The 21747-nt window shown below is 39.9% G+C and overlaps 1 protein-coding gene across 3 annotated transcripts in view; it reads right to left on the minus strand.

Moving 5' to 3' along the window:
• Positions 1–21747, minus strand: part of PARD3 (par-3 family cell polarity regulator) — a 680003-nt gene that overhangs the window by 125924 nt on the left and 532332 nt on the right. For all 3 annotated transcript variants that reach the window (XM_063125521.1, XM_063125527.1, XM_063125514.1), the window contains one exon: positions 16801–17052. In XM_063125521.1, coding sequence (XP_062981591.1) covers positions 16801–17052 — 252 coding nt within the window. The remainder of the gene's footprint in view (positions 1–16800; positions 17053–21747) is intronic.

The raw sequence follows: 21747 nt of genomic DNA on the forward strand, positions 1-21747 counted from the left end.
TATTATTATTATTATTATTATCATCATCATCATCATCCTCCTACAAAAATAACAGAAAGGAAGCAGCCCGCTTCTCCCAATTATGGCTGGGGAAATAAGTCATGGTGGCTTATTTCCCCCATGGCACATGCTAGTCATATGTTGGGGAGATTAGCATAATTACCCTCAGCAGTGGAGTTTGTCATATTATGTGAACCTGGCCAGGGTGGCTTGTTGCCATGGGTAACAGGCCATCCAGAACCTTACAACAGTGAATGGGTTTTGAATGGCTTGTTACCCTGGCTGGGTTCACATGACATGACAAGCCGCATTGCCGAGGGTAATTATGCCAATCCCGCCCGCCCGCAGCCTGCATGTGCAGAGTGGTTAACAAGCTACCATGGCTTAATACCACCCCCTCCCCAGTGATTGTGCAAACCAGATCACTGTGTCTCACATTTCTTGTTCCTGCACTTCTCTATAATATACAATTTGGAATTCTTGCATCTTCTCAAGCAGAAGAAATTATGCAGTCCAGAAGAGAGAATAACATGCACATCTAAACTGGAGGAAGAGACGCTGTGGCAGTTTCACTTTGAACATGACAGAGGAGTGTGGAAACAGCACAAATTGCTTCCTGATCCCCTCGCTTCTTTGTAACCCATAAAGCCGCCTGCTTACAGGAACCTTGCGCTGGCAAATCCAATATAAGAGCCCCCTGGAATGTTTTTATCCTTCCTAGGAGGCGGATTTGAATTATGCAGCTGGCATGAAAAAGATTATACAAATTAAAATTACAGACACGTTAAACTGATTAAGAGGTCAAATAGGTGCTATATATATAATCTATATATTTAAATTGCATCTGTATATGCACACACGCTACAGCTAAGAGGAGACTATATCTCTACAGATAATTTAGGGCACAATCCTATGCATGTTTAGGCAAAAAAAAAAGTTCTACAATTTCCAGCACTCCCCAGTCAGCCATACTGACTGGGGAATGCAGTGAGTTGTAGAATTTTTTTGGTCTAAACATGCATAGGATTGCACCCTTAAGTGGCAATTCCAAAAACAAATCACTTCTAACCAGACTGTTACTATAAGTAAACTGGGAAAGTGGAGAATAACTTTGTAAAACACTAGGAATGCCTCTTAGGACATAGATTTCTCATCCCTTCCTCCCCCTTGCGGGCTCCTGCACTTCCCCAAAAGCCTCTCAAGAGGGTCAGGGACCCCTCCTGAACCATGCTGGATGGGGCACAGAGGACTGTTAGATGAAGGGGAGAATTAGCCCAAAAATCAGGAAGAGGGACATCAAATTTCAGACATTCCCCATCCCTTTTCAGCCTCCAATGCCTTCCATATGGTCTAGGAGACCTCCTGACCACCTAGAGATGCTTTTCATGAAGTATAGTTGACTACAAAAGGCAGAAGTTGAAATTTTACTTCCACAAGCATCCTTACGTCCATTTAACTTAAAATCTAAGTATAAATATTAGAGGAGTGGGCATCTTTTCCACTGAAATATGAAATAATTTCCAAATATCAATGGCAAGGGACAGCTAAAATTGTATGATGCATTTCTTTTAGTACAGAAAATAATGTTATGAATGGAGTTGTTATAGGTCAAGATTATCGCTACGTTTGTCTCCTTGCTTAATGCTTTGTTTTGATAGATACTGGTAATCGAAACAAAAAATGTCGATGCTATTTTAGTGACAATTTTTCCTATCCAACGCTTGTTAGAGGTTTCAAGATATTCAGTGTTACTATATTCAGAGGTACTTATAAGAGGTACAGAATAAGAGGTACTTATTCTGATGTCCTTTCTGAATTCCCAATCTGATAATAATTGCCTATCTACCGAAGTTCTCCTTGGTGGTTGTTTTTTTAAAAAAGAATCAAAGGATTAGTTAATTGTTGGAGTAGGAGACATCTACTAGGCTTGTATCTTTGTTTACATTTCATAGGCTATCCTCAGAGGTCAAAGGTGTACGCGCCATGCAGCAGGGATGAAAAGGCCCACAAATATCTCATGGTTCGTTACACAAAGCACCTGCTTTCCATACCATTCATGCATGCAGGACTTTGAGGTTCGGGGGTGGGGGTGGGAGGAAATAAATGATTGACTTCCTTCTTGTCTCATCCTCCATCACAGCAGCGCTCAGGAAGGTCAGCAAGAAATGCCTGTGCTCTTCTCTCTCCCCCATCCTAGATCTATCAAACTTCAGAGCTATCCATATCCCCAGGAAAGTAATTCCATTTCCTTACTTCTACACCTTTTGCTGGGAGCCATTACTGATTAGTCCTTCTGGAGATACCCAAATTCATATGCAAATAATTTCAACACTGTACTTATTTGAAGGAGTACTTGCTCATACATTGGCAGAAACATACATATTCATTTTCTGTGCATGTGTTATGTGTGTGTTATAGAATGAAATATGACAGTTTTCATACGTTTGACATAAAGCTCAACAATTTCTTCTATATAATATTTGATATGGTTGTATGCATTGCAGGCATAACCTGAACTCGATTAATGCACATGTTTACTTCACTAAACCAAGACAAGGAATTCATATCCAAACTTGCTTCTAGTGAATGACACATTTATGTATTCACCTATGAAGCAGAGACATTATTTAGATAATGAAAGCAGTGGTGGCTCTGCTCAAGAACCAAGAAAGAAAGAAATTTAGGGTCCAGTGAAGCAAAATTATGCCTGCCAAGGTTTCACCTATTGTGCTATTAAATTCTGATGCCTTAAACTGCAGCAATTTTAACCACTATCAAAAAATGCTACAACTAATGATAGTTAATGAAATTCAGTCTCCACAAACTGTTCAATGTGGCTTTAGAAGCCAAACAATTTAAGCTCTGACCATCTATGCAAGACTTTAGAGGACATTTTTTGAAATTCAAATGAGATCCGAGGTGAATCGACATGCATACTAACTGAAAAGGACGGCTCTGCTCTAAATTAAAAGCATGCATGCCTAACATGGGCAGCTACTCTGCCTGCCAAGTGTGACAGGCTTTTGAAGAACAAGAGAGGAGCAAAGCAGGAGGTCTACATAAAAAAAAAAAGGCTCTTCCTTGGTGAGACAACAATCCAAAATCCTATGAAATAACACTCGCAAATGCCAGATCGTATTCTGCAGTTGTTGGTTGCAGGTAGCAAAACATGTTTTGGGGTCTTTGCATTTTGTTACAAAGGAAGACATCCATGAAGAAAACTATTGTACAGTATGTCAGAGCTGGATTACAGGCAGCTGACATTTCCCCCCTCTTTTACCTACCTACTTTTTTTACCTATTACCTACCAGCTGAAATGGCAAGCTGGGAATGATGAATATTGTTGTCCAGGCAAATTCCCAGTTTGACCTGGAAACTTCAGTAGCCCATCTAGATACCAGAGAGCCAATAGGCATCCTGCATGGGTGGAGTCTCTTTGGAGCCTCAGGACCTTCTACAACTCAGGTGGTACACCACATGGAACAGGACCTCTCAGATTTTTGGGTTCCCAGTTCTAGTTCTGGCAGCTGTTGTCATGGCATTATGATGCAGAAAAGGTGCACAGTATTTCAAACTGAAATTGCTTTGTGACATGAATTTCAGGGTCAACCTGACTACATTTTGTTCACATTTACAGTTTCCTGTTTAACTCAAAGCATTTAGAAAAGCACATCTGAAAATCTGTCCCAAAGAAATTCAACAGCAGAACTTTCATTAAAGAGAATGCACAAAAGATTTTTATCTTATTTTGTTCTCCTCCCATCAACAGCCCTTTCAGAGCTGACCTTTAGAGCTCCTTTTTTCATTCTCCAGGGAATCCAAGGACTCTCTCACATGCTTCATAAAAGCTAGTTCAAACTACACCACAATAATACTCTTCCCTTATTGAGAAATATATATGTGCATAAATACAGAATCCCAGAATTGCAAGTGAAGGTTGCTCTTCGCACCATTCATGGTTATATATTTCCTGGTGTATCCACCAAACCACAGTTTCCCACCACTTCAAGTTCCCTCCCCCTATTACCTTCACACAGAATCTATGAAAGACCAGTTGAAACCACACCTGTGTAATCTGGTTAATTCATACTTATAACTATGATTTGCCTGTAGTAGCTGTTAACATGGGTAGTATTAACCCATGCAAGGATACAGGCACAACAAAACACTTAGGAACCTTAGAAGCTGTCTTAACCTGAGTCATGGGTGCAAGGTGGGTGACAATCTCTTTTATATAATTTCTGCAGACATTGTTACAACCCCTTAAAAAAGGCCTAACCAAAAGCAAGGGGCTGAAACGTGTCAGGCCTGTCGACAATAAATTTGTCTATAGCATCTTGAGACTGTTCTCCCTTTTTTTGTGTTAACCTGAGTCATTGGTCCATCTAGCCTAGAATTGTCAAAACTGACTAGCAGCTGTTCTCCAGGATTTCAGGCAAGAATTCTTTTCCAGCCCTACTTGGAGTTGCCAGGGATTGAACCCTTGACCTTCTGTATTCAAAGCATGTGCTCTAATATTGAGATATGGCTCCTCCTTATCCACATTGGTTATGCACTTTCTTCAGTGCCATGGAACATGATGCTTGATACCAAACAGCATCCAGCCACAAAATTATGGGACATTGTCTTTATGGAACACCTTTAGTCACATAGAGGAGAGTTTCCACCAACAGTGCTTGATTATCACAGTTGGTACACTACACTAGTGGTATTGTCCTGATTTATTCTTTTGGAATGGTATACACAGACCAGAGGTTTGGGGGGCAGAATCTGACTAATTTTATTTTGTTGCGCATATAAGCCACCATAGATTAATTTGGCAGTAGCTGCAGTAAGTGCATGAGTACTTAGATATGTTGACTAGTCAATTCATATGGGTTGGTTCACAGGCCCTAAAATAAGTGACCACATAAAACTAGGGCTTTGTCCTTCTAATTCTTCTCACTCATTCTTCAATATTGTTCCATTCTCCAAGGTATCTAATTTGAAACTGTGAACTCTGTGGGGAATTCAGCCACATCTTTCTATTTGACTTCTGAAAACACCATGAATAACAAGCGATAACAACTTTCACGCATGAAATGGGGTTTTGAGCGGCTGTTCTTGTGTCACCTTGAATCAGTAAACTGCAGGGTGTGCACCTATGGATGCAACTCTATTTTCCTAAAGAAAAGGATAAAGCGAAATCCCAAACATCTGAGGGAATTTACATATTATTTCCTAGTAACTAGGCTGAAATAAAACCTTTGAAGACAAACAAACAAACAAAATTCCAGGAAGAACTGTTTCTGCTGAACACACGTCTGAGCCTTAAGTACATTTTTAATACGTTAGATCAATTAGCAGTCTCTGAATGTTAAAAACATCTTAACAGTGTCACGGAGATGAAAGTGGGTATCTCTGAATGAGAAAAAGAGGGAGTGGGGAGAAGATTAAATTATGTCTGCAGTCATAATGAATCAAAGACTAGAAGGTGGTCTGCAAATCAGCAAGTTTTAATGAAATATTAAGGAGAGTGATTATTGATGAAAAATGGATAAGCCTTTCTGATTTCAGCAACCTTTAAATCACATCTCACTAATTAACACAGCTTAGATGCATTTATCCCTTTTTTGACAGGCATTTATCTGTTTTTTATATGAGTGGTGTAATATAACCATGTATTTAGTACTTTTACATGTACCTGAGTGAGTTGCCACTACCTCCACAGTTGCTTTCACGTTGACTGCAGTCTGTGCACTTCTCCCTGAGTAGTTCCACTTCCGGTCATCTCAACAAACCACTGAAGTGACAGATTTCTTAAGGAGCCAGGAGCTACTTGAATGGTTTGAAAATACGTCAGGAAATGAAACCATATGGATGGGTTAACAAATCTGGACGTTTGTCACTTGAGTGGTTTTCCACGATGCTGAACCACATGGTTGCAGGCATTTGCACCAACAGAGGTGCAACCATGGAGGCAGCTACAGTAACAGGGATCTAATTGGTAGCTAGCTACATATACAATCACAGGAAGCTAAAGTGTGTCGTAAGATGATACGTAAAAACAATGCACAAGAAACTTTTTTGTTTCCCCCTTATCACTTCAGAGACAAGGAGAATTAGAACTGTAGTGATTTCTTTATCATGCAACCATCCAATGCCACATGCACATTTTATTTTATAAGCCATGAAATTTAATGCACCAATTCAAGTAATAAATAGAATAACTAGCACACAAACGGATCAAGTCAAATGAATCTAATAAAACCAATAATGAATGGTGAATGTGTTCATAAGCTATGTCCATTGAAAAAATATTGCATGATATTCATCAATTATTTTATATTATCTAATAAAACTAGTACTGAATGGTGAATATGTCCATAAGCTATGTCCATTGGACAAATGCTGCATATGTTCATCATAGTACTTTATATTACAGTAAGTTGTATGAGTCATTGTTTCACAGAGAGTTTAACTTTGTTAATGTAAGTTATTAACTACATTTATTGGTTAAATAGGCCTAGAACTGAAATCTGAGCTTAGAAACAAGTATATATCTACTGTCCAACCACATGGAAGGAGTGTCACCCAAGAGGGAATGGACCCCTAGGAGGTCTGCAAGGATGAGCAACTAAGCTGAGCTGCAGGCTAAGGATGAAGATGACTGCCTAGAGACCATGAAAATGTAGTAGCGATGTTAAAAACACACACAACACTTTTCATGAACAGAATTCTCAAACTCTCTCTCTCTCTCTCTTCTCTGTGCTCTTTAGTTCTTTCATCTCAGAAATCTTATATTTCCAGAGGTCTATTAATGGAAAATAAGAACCCTGTGCTAACACAACTCATTGGCTGGTATGTATTTAAACCCATTCCTAAATAAATTGAGATGGCATCAATTTGCCTGTTTGTACCTCAGCCTTTTTTCTTTTTTGGATTATAGAAGTTTTCCATGTTAACAAGTTGCGATAACATGTTGCATCTGTAACATGATGTCAACAAAAGCTGCTTTCCTCTTTCATTTTCTGGCAATAACATGTCTTACCATTCCATTTCTGCATATAGATTACACCAATTAAGGTAGCTAGTTCTGACTCAGTCCCAAAGAGCAATCCTATGGCCCCTCAACAGTGCCTGGAGTGCTGTAGGAAACTGCAGATAACCTCTTCTGCACCTGCAGACAGAGCTACAGGCTTGGAAGAGGAAACCCAACTATGCAATCTTGTAAGCAAAATCAGAGGGTGGTGGGCAGGGAAGGGAAGGTGTGACGTCTGGCAATGTAATATGAGTTATTGTACAGGTGAGTATGTATAATTATGGTAATGTTGTTTATGTCCTTTGTGTAGAGTTAATATGGTTAGTTAAGGTGGGCGTGGGGAGATAGAGTGAATGGAATGCTGAAGTCTGGTGTATGATGGATGGACAATGTGGAGTGAATGGGGTTTATATAGGGGGCAAGTCAGTTAGTTAAAACAATTGGGGTTTGGAGCTAGAGAGTGAAGGGACAATCTGTATGTCGTTTTGGGATAGATACAGAGGGAGGAGCTAGGTTAAGCTAGGAATAAATGAAACGTTAATTTCAGGGCTCTTTAACATCTTTCGTGTAAATAAGAAATTATAAGTTCTTTAGTTCACAACATAAGGCCCCGTTCAAAAGACACTTTAAACCATGGCTTTAACCATGGTGGTTAAGCCAGAAAGCCAGTCTGTGTTCAGAAGACACCTTAAACCATGGCTCTAACCATGGTGAATAAGGCCTTTTGGTTTATTCACCATGGTTAAAGCCATGGTTTAAAGTGTCTTCTGAACACGGCCCGGCTTTCTGGCTTAACCTCCATGGTAAAAGCCATGGTTTAAAGTGTCTTCTGAACACGGCCCGGCTTTCTGGCTTAACCTCCATGGTTAAAGCCATGGTTTAAGCTGTCTTCTGAATGGCACCAATGTGAGGCATATTTCATTATAGTTAGTCTCTCAATGAGACCAAAGGTATTAAATAAAGGTGGTGGCAGCGGTATTAAGGGAGTGGTCAAGCCTAATGGGGAAAACAGTGTTCCTAGAACTGGGTGTGAGTGTGTATCAGGGAAGGGATCCCAAGTGGAGGGGTAGGTATGGCAGAGGCCATGTTATGCAATATCTTATGGAATCTCCAGTTCCCTCCTTATCCACTATAAGGTAGGATAGCTGGACAGCGTTGGAGACCTGTCTAACTGCTTTAATTTTGAACGAAGGCTAAATTGCCTTTATCTTCCTTTTGCCCTGCCTGGCTCTTGTTGGCAGGGCACAGGATATTCAGAAGCAAGGCAGATGACTGCATAAAGCTCTGAGACTGTCTATTAGGAGTGTAACCCATCGTATTTATTTATTTATTTATTTATAAAGCACCATCAATGTTCACGGCGCTGTACAGAATAAAACAAAACAAGACAATCTGCCATATGGCTTACAATCTAAAATCACAGTAACAGACAGGGGAGGGAGGGGAAAAACCAACCAGGGTAGGGGGCATTAAAACTAAAATATAGACTAGTATGATCACGCTAGGATTGAAAAGATCCCCATAGGGATCTACACTAAGTTGTACTTTCTTTAAAATGCTCTTGGTTTGCCACTGACAGCTGCTGTGCTTAAGTAAACGATTCACAGAGCTGAACTGAGCTATTGCTAGCTCATAATAAAACTTGATTGTTAAGTGACCTTTAATTACTTCATCTATAAGGTGAACCTTTGGGTGGGTCCTTTATTCTCTTCCTGTTTTGCAACCTGCTAGCGGAAGACCATTCCTCTCTTATCTTTCCAAACATTCCTCCTTTTATAGTGTGTCTTAAAGAACCATGCTTTAAAACAAATAAACAAATAGTCAGTCCTTTGATTATAAAACAACCTCATAAGGCAATAAAGAAAGCAAAAATCATCACTCGCAACCATATCATCTCTGAGTCTTGCTAAAGGGGCTTGTGAATATTTTGGGTGGGGGAGGAATCTTTATGAATCCCTCTTCAAAGTCATAACCCAAACACTGGATAGAGTCACAGCAAATATACCTCACAATGGGGGCTCTGCATAAATCCTCATGAATTTATATTAAAACCAGATTTTTATTGCCTCCATGTTAGCAGGAGGGCCAGGTAGTAACCTGAGACCAAATCTACTGGCCTATGTCATGATAAAGACCAACCCAGCCTTTTTAAAAAAGCTTTCCAAGAATTTACTGCTAGGGAATGGTTTGATCTGACTTCGCACTCATTAATAAATTTAAAGCGTATTTTCAGTACTGGTCAGTTCTGAATGTGAACTGTGGTATAGTGGCTACAGATGCAATCCCATACATGTTTAGACAGGAAAAAACCAGTCCTACATGCTGCCTGGGAAATGCTGGGAGTTGTAGGACTTTTTTCTATTTAAACATGGATAGGATTGTGCTATACGAGACATATTGACAAATCAGGAAATCCCCAGCTGAAATCTCTCCTCTGCTACAAATGGACTATATCAGGGGTCTTCAAAGTGGTGCACATGGGGATTCCCAATGGAGCCCACAACACTCTCCACTTTCCCCCAACCCCTTTCCTTGCTACTTCTCTCCTTTCCCCATTCCTAGTTCTTTTTTTAATCTACCTTTCTCTCCCCTAAATCCCTTTGCCTTGTGATATGCCCTTCCCTGTAAGTTTATTTATTTATTGCATTTCTATACCGCCCAATAGCTGAATCTCTCTGGTTGGTTCACAAAAATGAAAACCATTCAAAGTATAAAACAACAGTATAAAAACATGATATAAAATACAATATAAAAGCACAACCACGATAAAAATCAGCAGCAGTGCAGAAATACAAATTTAAAATACAAATTTTAAACTGCAAAGTTAACATTAATTTATATACTGTTAAAATACTGAGAGAATAAGAAGGTCTTCACCATGTCATCTGAAAGAATATAGTGTAGGTGCCAGGCGAACCTCCTTAGGGAGCTCATTCCACAGCCGGGGTCCACAGCAGAGAAGGCCCTCCTCCTGGTAGCCATCTGCCTCACTTCCTTTGGCAGGGGCTCACAGAGAAGGTCCCCTGAGGATGACCTTGGGGTCTGGGCAGGTACATATGGGAGGAGGCGTTCCTTCAGATAGCCTGGCCCCAAGCCATTTAGGGCTTTAAATGTTAATAACAGCACTTTGAATCGGGCCCGGACCTGGACTTGCCCATCCTTTCTCTAAAGCCCTATATAAATGGTGAACAATGACAACTTGTACATTAAACAATACAAGAAAAGTTTGTTTGCTCTTCGTGGGTGTGGTGCATGGAAAACTATGACCAGATCCAAAGAGGCCTCCGATCAAAAGACCTATCAAAATGCATTTAATACATATTTTGCAATAAAATACATTTAACTCACAATCCTATACATGTTTAATGTTAAGAAAGAAAATAAATCCTACAATTGCCAGCATTATCCAACCAGCGATAGCTAAACTCATTTAGGGCACAATCCTGTGCATGTTTAGACAGAAAAAAAGTCCTACAACCCCCCAGCATGCTGGTTGGGGTGTTATTATAGGACTTGTTTCCTTCCTAAACATGCATAGGATTGTGCCCTTAGATATGAATACTTTGAGATAAAATACATGTAGACATATGTATTATAAGAGAAAATATTTATTTATTTCTTACATTTATATACCGCCCCACAGCCAAAGCTCTCTGGGCGACTCACAAAAGTTAAAACAGTAAACATCAGAAACATAAAAACAACAGTATCCATTTATAATATGTTTAACAATATCTGTTAAAATATGTATTTTGAGGTGAACTTTCACTCACTGTGGAAATAGGATGAAAAGGACTTACTGTATGAGTGAACACATGTAAAAGTGACATGGACTGTCCATCCCTACCTGTATGACTGGCTTTATGAGGGGAATTGGAGGGGGAAATGTTACATATCTGGCAGGGTTTAATTTGTGAAAGGAGAGGTGTCAAAACTCAAGGCTTCTTTCTGTAATCACACTTATGCAGTCTCCTGTCTGGGGCATGCTGGGAGTTGTAGAGCTTTTTTCTTTCTTTCTAAACATGCATAAGATTGTGCTCTCAGAAAGCTCTCAAGGTCTTTTTTGTAATGTTAAATATTCTAGCCCTGTGATGTAAAAGGCTATATTAAACCTACCCATATGTACTTTCAAATGGAATTTTGTTGTTGCTGTTGTTGAGGAGGGGCGGGGAGAAAGTGAGTTGCCTCAGGGGTCTTTTGCTTTGCAACATTTTGTGAGAGGGAACAGGCAGGCCCCAATCAAGGTGGACCAGCTAACCTTGAAGCCATCAGCAGTTGTGTTTGCTACCAAGGCCCTGAGGCAAATGTAACAACCTCACACAACGTTATTCTTAGCTATGTTGAGTGAAAACACACTTTTTCTAGCAGTCCCATTAAAACTGATCTCAGTGGGACTAGCTTACAGAACGAGGTGCAACTCAACATAAGCAAGCTTGCCTATTTTGGAATCTGTAGGTTACCACAGCAAAGCATAAGTTTATAAATCCACAGGCTTTATCCAAATCAGTTCAGCCCAGAATGCATTGCAGTTGGGAGTAGTAATAAAATGGTGACCTTTCACTTTACCACAGCCTTCCCAAGGTACTACCTCACTGCAACTCAAAATCTGTCATAACTCTCTATTTAAGAGAAAAAGAAATAAATTTTTAGCACTTACAGAAAGTGTTATCCTGAGTAATAACTCATATCTCACCATCTATTTTAGCTTTGGCAGAAAGCTTAGATTTATATGGAATGAGTGGGTACCTCAGACTTTAAAGATCATTCACCTGACTGACATTACAAATAATGGTTTAATATAATATTCAAGTATCTTGCTTTTCCATTTTTAAAGAAATATTTACCCTAATATTGCCATATAATATTTTACAGCTCAAGTAAAATATGACTTGGAATATTACAGAAAGTGATTTTTATATGGAGGCCTCAGAAAGCAGGTCTGTTTTTCTAAAAATTATATTAGAGGATATTCCACTGCTTCTCAGAAGTTAAGTTGAGGTAAATGCTTCTAGATAAACAAAAGTTAACAGAAAATGAAATTGCTTTTCTGTGACAGCCTATTAAGTGTCAGGTGTGACTTTTTTATTTTAACAAACTGCATTCATGTGTTGTTGTTTTAATAAACTAAACAAAGGGTAAGAGGGATTTTCTCCCCTCTCCCTCTGTCCTAGCCAAAAAACACACAAAACAACAACAACAGCCTAATATTCCTGTGACATAACTTGATTCCACTTTTACTAGAAAAGACAGAGGTCTCTTCTTTTATGATGGATATTTTTTAATGGCAAAATGAACGCAAAAAGCATATGATTATGGTATTTACACTTCCATTAAAGTGTCCACAGCAAGTTGGGGGATTCTAGCCTACTATTTTGAAGCTATTTAGGTTTACAGCAGCACAGTACCCATTTCATTTCAATTATATTTGAGGACAATGCACTCTTGGTGGAAAGTGATGGCATAGCGACAGCCAGGAAATGTCCATTAGCAGCTGTCTTTTCATGGGGGGGGGTGTCTCTCTCTGCCTTGCCACCCCTCACTCTATCACAACACAAAAATGACTGTATGGCATCATTGCTATCCAAAGTGAAAACACACACACACACACACAGTCACTATTGATCAATGGTTTTGTGTTTTCTTCCATATGATGTAAAACATACCAACAACAGACTCCTTAGCTTGGCTAAAAGCTTTTGCTACAGGAATGCAATTCCCGAGGCACTGTTTGGTATGGAAAAGGAAAATAAACCAATTATAAACTCCATCTAGATTCTCTCTCTCTCTCTTTCTCTCTGGATATAATGCTGGAAAGGAAAAGGTTACCATTTGAGAAAAAACATTGCTTACTATCCCCAAACGACTTATGAAAATGTCAGAATACTAGTTGGAACTAACGTAGCAGTGACCACTGATGAATCGGAAGTTAAATTTGCTCTCAATCCTCTAAAACAATGGCAGGGATTCTTGATCAGAAATGCATGGATAAAAGAACCCATTTTTGTGCTATATAAAATAAATGATTTTTGATTTTTCCAAACAATACCCAAAAAGCATTAGGTTATGTTCTACAGGAAAATACCTCATAGGAATTAAAGTGATTGTTATACAAGCTTAAAGGGGTCAGCAAATAAATCAACACAGTTTTAACAAAAGCTAAAGACCCTCCAGATTGTCTATCTAACTTTTCACATCGATTTCCATGGTAATTAGAGGACTTCTGAAATGGGTGGTGGTGGTACTGCACCCTCCTTGCAATTTAGAAGTCTTCTATAAACACAGATCCACCCTTCATAAATCACAGGTATGTTGCTAGTGTTAAAATAAAAAATAAAAAGGAAGGATTTTGGCTAGCATTTACCCATCTGCTTGCTTATAGAATTCATCGTAGTTGGAATGAGAACCAACACCCACATGTGACATCTTCAGGTGTTTCCAGGCTTCTGCACCCTAACAGGCCCACTGCACTTTGGGTTGCCAGCCTGCTCTTGCCACCACCCTGGAGCATTGAGCTCCACTACCTACAATGTCCTAGAGGAGAAGACTAATAGTCCTGATGGCTATGTGCTACCTCCAGTAGCAGAGGCAGTAAGCCTATGTACACCAGTTGTTGGGGAACATGGTTGGGAGGATGCTATTGCACTCGTGTTCTGCTTGTGGGTTCCTGGTCAGCAGCTGGTTGGCCACTGTGTGAATAGAATGCTGGACTAGATGGAGCCTTGGTCTGATCCAGCAGGGCTCTTCTTGTTTTTTTAATTTCACTAGTGGCCAACATTCTGTAAAAAGCCCTGGATGTTTGTCTGGGCCTTTGTAGTAAAACAGAACTGTAGCCAACCACAAAAACATGGTGTCTCACACTGGCTGGTGCCATTTTGTTTCCCCCACAATGCTGTGGACCAATGCAACATCCATGACATTATGAGGAAAACAGAATTATGGACACAGAGAAACATGTACCCTTTATGAGATGAAAACAAAACTTTGCTGTAAGCCCCTCCAGGTGAATATCAGTGGGGCACCCTTAGAGAAGGAGAACCACCAAGGGCCCTCAAACACGGAGTTAGCTCTGGCTGAAATAGTGTAATAAACAATGTTTAACACATTCATGCTCTTTTTGATGCTGCTGCCTACACAGGCACAATAACTACCTCAAAAACCTGGAAAAGATTTAACAGAGGTTTATCAGCAATGGCAAACTTATATTCCAGACAAGTATCCTGATGGTTTTATTCAGATGCAAACTTGCACAATGGCCTTTGGTCCAAGTATCATTTTTCCTTGGCATTACACACAGCTATAACACATTGTACCACACAATAATTGCATTATAAATTAAATCGTGCAAGATCGCTTTCTGGGAAAGTAGTGTTATTTGTTATCTCCTGTGGGAACAAGAACGATAGGCAAAGAACAATGCTGGGTCTTTTTGAGAGATGCAACCACAGTCTTGAACTTAAAAACACTACTACTGCCAGACTGGTTCTGCCTATGGGAATATTTATCACGATGAACAAGCAGCCATTTGCACTTCTCGGATAATAAACAGTGCAAAAACAGGTGTCAAACTCATCATAGTTTCTTATCCATAAACGTAGGAAGTCACCTTATATTGTCAGACCATTGGTCTATAATATAGCAAAGTATTGCCTACTCTAAATGGAAGACACTCTCCAAGATGTCTTGCACAAGATACTTTTCTAGCATTGCTGTCTTGGGCTGCGGATGTTGAGGACAGAAACTGTATGTCAAATATAGATTCTATCACTGAGCTATGGTCTCTCCCCACAGTGTTCCTGTACACAGGTCAAGAACTAGTAGGCCTCCAGATGTTTTTGGACTGAACTCCCATCACCCCAGCCAACATGGCCAATGGTCAGGGGTGATGGGCATTGTATTCCAAAAACATTTGGAGGGCCACAAGTTCCCATCTCTTCAGTACACAGCGTTCATTGCTTTCTTCCAGTCTCTTCTTGCAATACATTGTTTTTGCTTTCATACCACTTATATCCTGCCTTTTCCCCAGATGTTTCTACCAGATGACCATGGAGTTTGTGAAACCTGGTGGAGTTACACGATCTGTCTAGGTGTGGTGGAGGTGGTCCAGAAAAAGCATTAGGGCTGCACTCAAATACCCATCTAACTGGGAGTAAGTCCTATTGAAATCAATAGAACCTACTTCTAAGTAGACAGGTAAAGGATTGCATTGCAAGTATTCTTGGCTTACATTTCAGCATGGTGTGGTCGTGACTGCACATGATTTTATTTACTTATTTATTTACAAAATTTATATACTGTTCCACATTTAAAAGATTTCAGAGTGGTGAACAACAGGAAAAAAACAAAAACAAAAATAAAAACATAATATTAAAATTATTATTTTTAAAAGAGCATAGTTCTGATAAAACTTGAGTTCTGGAATAACCATGGCCAGTCACTTGAGGAACGCTTCCAGAAACAACAATATTTTCAGGAGGCGCTGGAAGCAACATAACATTGGCACCTATTTGACCCCCAATGGCGGGGAATTCCATAGGAAGGGGGCTACCACACTGAAGGCTCTTGTCTTGGTGGACTCCAATCAGACCATAGGTCCCTGTGGAACCACCAGGAACCATCAGAGGGCATGTTTCTGGTGGTTCAACATGATGAAAGACTATCTCCACTCTGCTGAGGTTGTGAAAAGCATGCTTAATTATAAACATAACCAATCTAAAACAAAACAAAACGAACCCATCAAATTAAATCACATTCCACCAGCAGCTCTGCCGGAACTAAAAGTTCTGTCTAGAGCATACGCTGGAGATATGCATGCTAGTTTCTTTATCTCTGCGGAAATATGCATGACCCGAATGGGGGGGTGGGAATTAAACCTTTGCCTCCCGCCCCTATTTTTCATTAAATTCCACCCCCTGCAAGGGGTTTAAAACCAAACTTCCTCCAAAGGCCTTTTTTCCTTTTTGAATGCCCCATCAGTGTGAGGCGTGTGTGTGTGTGCGCTTTAATTTTGCACATAAACAAAACAAAACAAAAAACAAAACAAAAAAAATGAATAAAGCCATAAGACCCCCCTCCCCTGGAAGATCTGGTCCAGATCTAAATTAGGGCCATGCATGCTTACACAGACATAAAGAAAACTAGCAGGTTCAGCTTGGCCCTTATTAAACTGGCCAAGGGGAAGGCTAAAAGTGGTGTTTGGCTCAGGTTGGCATCCCCAAACCTTCAAAATTAAAATGTTATTAATATTCCCTTTGTTCCATGGAATTAGATGAAGCAATTAAAATTAATAGGGAACCCCAGCTTAGGATCAAGAAATAAGATCCCAAAGGTTTCTTTAGGATTCTGTCCCCCCCTGCCCCCCCACCTTAGAAAAACAAGAGCACTGCACTCATGCCCCAGGCACTGGTGCAGAAAACCAAAGGCAGAAACTGCCCACAAACACCACAACGTATTACTAGGACTGCCAATAATTGAATCAGCAGAGGCTTTTCCATGTGTGACTTTAATTTGAATTATACTAAACAGTGCAATTTAGGTCCGAAAGCATTTCCAGAAGATGATGAATTGCGTTAGAATCATCTGAAAAGATTGTCCCGCTCATTCCATTATGACTTGATTTGTGTGAATTCAATATTTTTCTCTACAAAGGCTTTTAAAAAGCCATTAATAAAATGCAGTTCTGGCTTTACAGTTGATGAACAGTCACCTCTCGCAGCCAAATAAATAAATAATTTGCAAATCAGACATTGGAAGCAGAATATTGACCGAAGTCTGGTGCCTACCTGTCTGCAGGTGAAGACTTTGCATTGCATGCTTTCTTTACTTGGGCATATAATGCTTCAACAGTCGGTCCGTCCCTTGGGCTCTGCGGTCTATTGTTCATTGTGCCACTGTTCTTGGGGGAATTATATGAGGGAATTCCAGCATACATTGCATCACCATCATATCCAAAAGTCCTGTTTAAATCTTGGATCTCAGCATAATCTCGTTCCCGAGCTTGTCTTTCACGAAATTCTCGAGTCTTGGCTTGAATTCTGGAAATGAGAAATAAAGCTAGAAATACATTTGAAGATATGGTATAAAAACACTTCTATTCATAAGGAAGTAAAAGTTATTGACAAAGTATTTAATCCCAAAGTGTTAAGACTGCAATACTTGAGTAATTCTTTACTCTTTAGAAATCCTGAAGGGGAAAAATGACCAAAGACACATTTTTGTGTGTTTAACATTGAATATAATATATGCAACTGATGCTTTCCCAGCAACATGCATCAAGATTTGCATATGATAAGGGGTTATTTGGACATAATGCAACAAGGGTAGAACCAGGCCATGGCTAGTGAACATAGAAGGTAATACCCAGACTAGAAGATTTTATTTATTTATTCATGTTGATGACATGCAGCTGTTTCTTCTTTTTATCATCATCACTATCATCATCATCTGAGGCTGTGCCAGATCGGTGCCTGGCTATGACAACGGACTGAATGAGAGCTAATAACCTGAAGGTCAATCCAGCCAAATCCGAGAGACTGTTAGTAGGTGGTTCTTCTGATCAGATGGAGGATGTTCAACCTGCACTCCATCCAGAAGGAGCAGATTCATAGCTTGGGGGTTCTCCAGGAGTCCTCTCTGTTAGATGCTCAGGTGTCTTCATTGGAACAGAATGCCTTGAACCTGCTTCAGTTGGTGGACCAGCTATGCCCCTATTTGGCCAGGGATAAGTTAGCCTCAGTGGTCTGTGCTCTGGTAACCTCCAAGTGAGATTACTGCTATGTGCCCTACATGGAGCTGCCCTTGAAGATGGTTTGGAAGCTGCAGTTTATGTGAATTAAGGCAGCCAGATTGACTGGGAGGATCAGAAGGTTAAATGCCCAGGCATATAACACCAATTTTGTCCTGCTTGCACTGGTTGCCTGTCTGTTTCCAAGCCCTATTCAAGGTCGTGGTTTTGACCAATAAGCCTTACATGGCTCAGGACCAAAATATTTGACAAACCACCTGTCCAAGTATGAACCTACCCATACACTCTAGTTGTTATCTGAGACCCTTCTCCACTTGCCTCCTCCATGGGAAGTTCAGCCAGTGGCCCTCCAATTGTGGGAAGTTCTCCCCACTGAGGTCCACCTGGCACCAACATTATCATCCTTTTGGTGCCAGGTTAAGACTTTCCTCTAATCCCAGGTATTTGACAGCATAGGGTAAAGTTTTAACTGTTCCTGGGATTTTTATTGTTGAATGTTTAATTTTTTTTAATAGTTTTTCGTTATGTTTACTATTGTATTTTAAGGTTTAAATCTTTTGTAAACCGCCCAGAACGCTTTGGTTATTGGGTGGTATAAAATCTAATAAATAATAATAGCGATGATAATAATAATAATAATAATAATAATAATAATAATAATAATTTTATTACATTGTTATTTTAGCATTGAAACTCCTTTAGTTTGGATACTCGACCTACTTTCTCAAGCAGGTAAAATTTACAGTCTTAAATACCGTCAATCAACTCTTTCTTGCTGTGCCTTGTGGAGGTTCAGCTTGCTCATAAAGCTACAAGTATTTGATCCTGTTGCACATGGCAATTATTAATCACTGCTGTTTCTACGATGACGTATTTCACACTATAATGATATCAGAGTGCAACTCAATAGTTCCAGTATCCTATGACTATTAAAAGCATATGGTGGAAGTTTTGTCATATCTTTAATCTAACACTGTCCTTCATCCATTCACAGATTTCATGTCTTTTAATCCATCCTACTTTATGGTTTCTATAAAAAACCCAGAAGGATAAAGGCCTTATTTAAATCAATAGAAAACTTCCCATTGACTCAGCGAAGATAGAATTTCACTCATTCATTGACAATACAATCATCTTGTTGAATTTTACCTACAATTAATAACGAAATAGCATCTCTGCATATTGTAGCCGTGATTCTCCTGTGAATTATGCACTGCAGACATTTGAATGCAATTTAGATAATGTTTAATATAGATGATGGCATTATGGCTAGAAATATTGGAGCTTCCCTTTCAGCAGCTCAGGGCCTCTGTCTTAACCCCTTCCATTTTTATGTGCAGGTCTAAGGTATGATGTACAATTTAAAAAGTGGATGGGACAAGGGTGTACTTACAAATGTGCGTGCCACACAGGTACATTTGTCAGGAAGCTATATGTGGGAACATAGGAAAATGCTCCTGGTGGTTCCACATAGACCCATCCTTCAATTAGAGTCCACCAGGGGAAGAGCCTTCAGCGTGGTGCGCCCACCCCCCCTATGGAATTCCCTGCCTCTGGAGGTTAGGCAGGTGCCAACTTTGTATTCCTTTCAGCGCCTCCTGAAAACATCATTATTCCAGGAAGCCTTTCCTTAATGACCAGCCACGGTTCACTGTACATTTTGCATCTTTAAAAATCTATTTTAAAGTGTTTTATTCTGTTTTTATTTTATTTTATCTTGTACACCGCTCTGAAATTTTCAATGGGGAGCAGTATATAAATATTGTGAATAAATAAATAAATAAATAAATAAATAAAATGACTTATACCAGTTCAGGCTATTTATCCATCCAGGCCAGTACTGACTAGCATGATTGGCATCTAATCTGACTGGCATCTTCAGGTTCCCAGGAAAAGGTTTTTCACACCATTGATTGCCTGCTCTCAATAAACTGGAGATTACAGGAATCGAATCTGGAATTTTCTGTATGTAAGGTAAGTCCTCTGCCACTCAGCCATGGTCCCTCTCAAGCTATATTTGGTTGCACTTCCCTATTGATTTTACTTTTGGTGGCCACTTCAGGTTTGCTCTAAGTAATGTGTGAAACAGCCCTTGCAAAGCCTTTTAATTTTTGGAGCTTTGAGCATTAAGGTCTCCCCAAAAGAAAACAGGCTGTGTACACAGCAATATCTAAGAGACAGAGAAGAGAGAACATACACATCATTTCTGATATGAGGTTGAGGCACAGGGAAACTGTTCAGCATAATTACTGGAAAGAAGAGTAATCAGAGCCAACCACACAACCAAACCCATGTGCTCATGAATAGATGCTGAGTGGCTCCAGTCTGATTTTATGCCCATGGGGGTCAGGACTGTTATATTGGGTATGCAAGACAGATTTCATCCCCATGTCATTAGGTCACTGCAAAGCTTCTCACAATGGGTTTGAGTAGCAAGGCGGGATACCAAAAACATGAACTGTGTATTTAATAGGTCAGTCAGTCTACCCACCTCCCTGATAACACTATTTGTATGGAATGGGCCCTTATAGTGTTGGCATATGTATGGCTTTCAAATTTTTTGGGCTCCATGTAATGTGCACCATTTTCATACCTCCATTGATCAAAGCTGATACCATTCTAAAATTAAAGCAGGGAAGTAAAGTAGAGTTTCAGAGTTTAGAAGAAAGATTGCCATCTGGGCAATCACCACGAAAGCCCTGCTTCCAGCAGCTACAGTTCTATATTCAAGTGTTGTTGGAATACAAAGCAGGTCCCAATTATAAGAATTCAAATGGTGGTGTAGCTGACATAGGTAAATCTTTACGAATTTGTATTTGCTGCCATGTGAGACATGACACACAAAACTCCCATTACTGCATTCTATAGGTGAAAATATACAATCAGTGTGAAAGCAAGTTTACCAAATGCCAGTTACAGCCTGACTAATAATACAACCCAGGGACACATGTTGAGAATCCACTCTCTGCTACCCTTTTGATTACTCAGATAATTGCTACTGTCCTTAAAAATTAGAGTAAACATGATATTTAAGTGCTTTTATCCACAGAGTATTGGACTCCTGTGGTGCAAGTCGGAGGATTTGATCAGCTTTCTGGTACTGTTCAATTCAACAGCAATAAGAACAGTTCAGTTCTAATAATTAGTTTTAGAACGTATCAGCCTTAAATGAGTATTTAGTATTACAAGGGTTCCTCATTTGCGATGGCTGATGGAGATGGGGAGGAGAGCTGCATGGGTTGGCCTTGCATTCAGGCTAAGGAAGAGGGGAGTTGTAATCCAACACATCTGGAAGGCTGATCTAAAGTCTCACAATGCGAAGCCCACCTATATAGACCTATATATATCACTCCAAATCTTAAGAGATCTGAGATGTGGGTCTTGGAAGACCAAACCAATTGTTGTGTGCACGCCTGTTCTCTCTGACATTTACACATGCTGGCAAACTGACACGAGACACTCAATCAGTAAGACGTCTTTTATTGAGGAACTCTTACGGTAAAATGCTAATGGTTATACACTTTCAAAAACACTTAAAAGTAGATTGATGGTCAGAACGCTTTAGGCTCTATGCTTCAGGCAATCACAATGGGAATTTTTGAAACGCTTAACAAACCATATCCAAACAGGGCACCACTGCTCAGCCCACCAAGAAGATGCTACAATCTGAAAGTGGGGCCCCACCTTTGTAAAACACTCTTATCAGTTCCCAGAGAACTAGCAGCTTCAAGGCTGAGACAGGGAGTGAGCTACTCCCATGAGAACTTCTGACAGAGACCAGTTTGCACAGATTCTGACATTCTAAAACTATTTCTAAAAAATCTACCTACAATCAACAAGGCCTCCAGCCTTGTTAAAGACTTATACCTGACACCAATTTGGCTCCTGCTGTATTGTCAGTCAGGCAAGCAAGTAAACTTTCAACCCACCTGTGCAAAATAGCACACCGGCTTCTAGTTGTCAATCCTTAATTGGGCCTGGGAAG

This window comes from Elgaria multicarinata, chromosome 1 (genome assembly GCF_023053635.1).
Source record: "Elgaria multicarinata webbii isolate HBS135686 ecotype San Diego chromosome 1, rElgMul1.1.pri, whole genome shotgun sequence".
Lineage (NCBI taxonomy): Eukaryota > Metazoa > Chordata > Lepidosauria > Squamata > Anguidae > Elgaria > Elgaria multicarinata.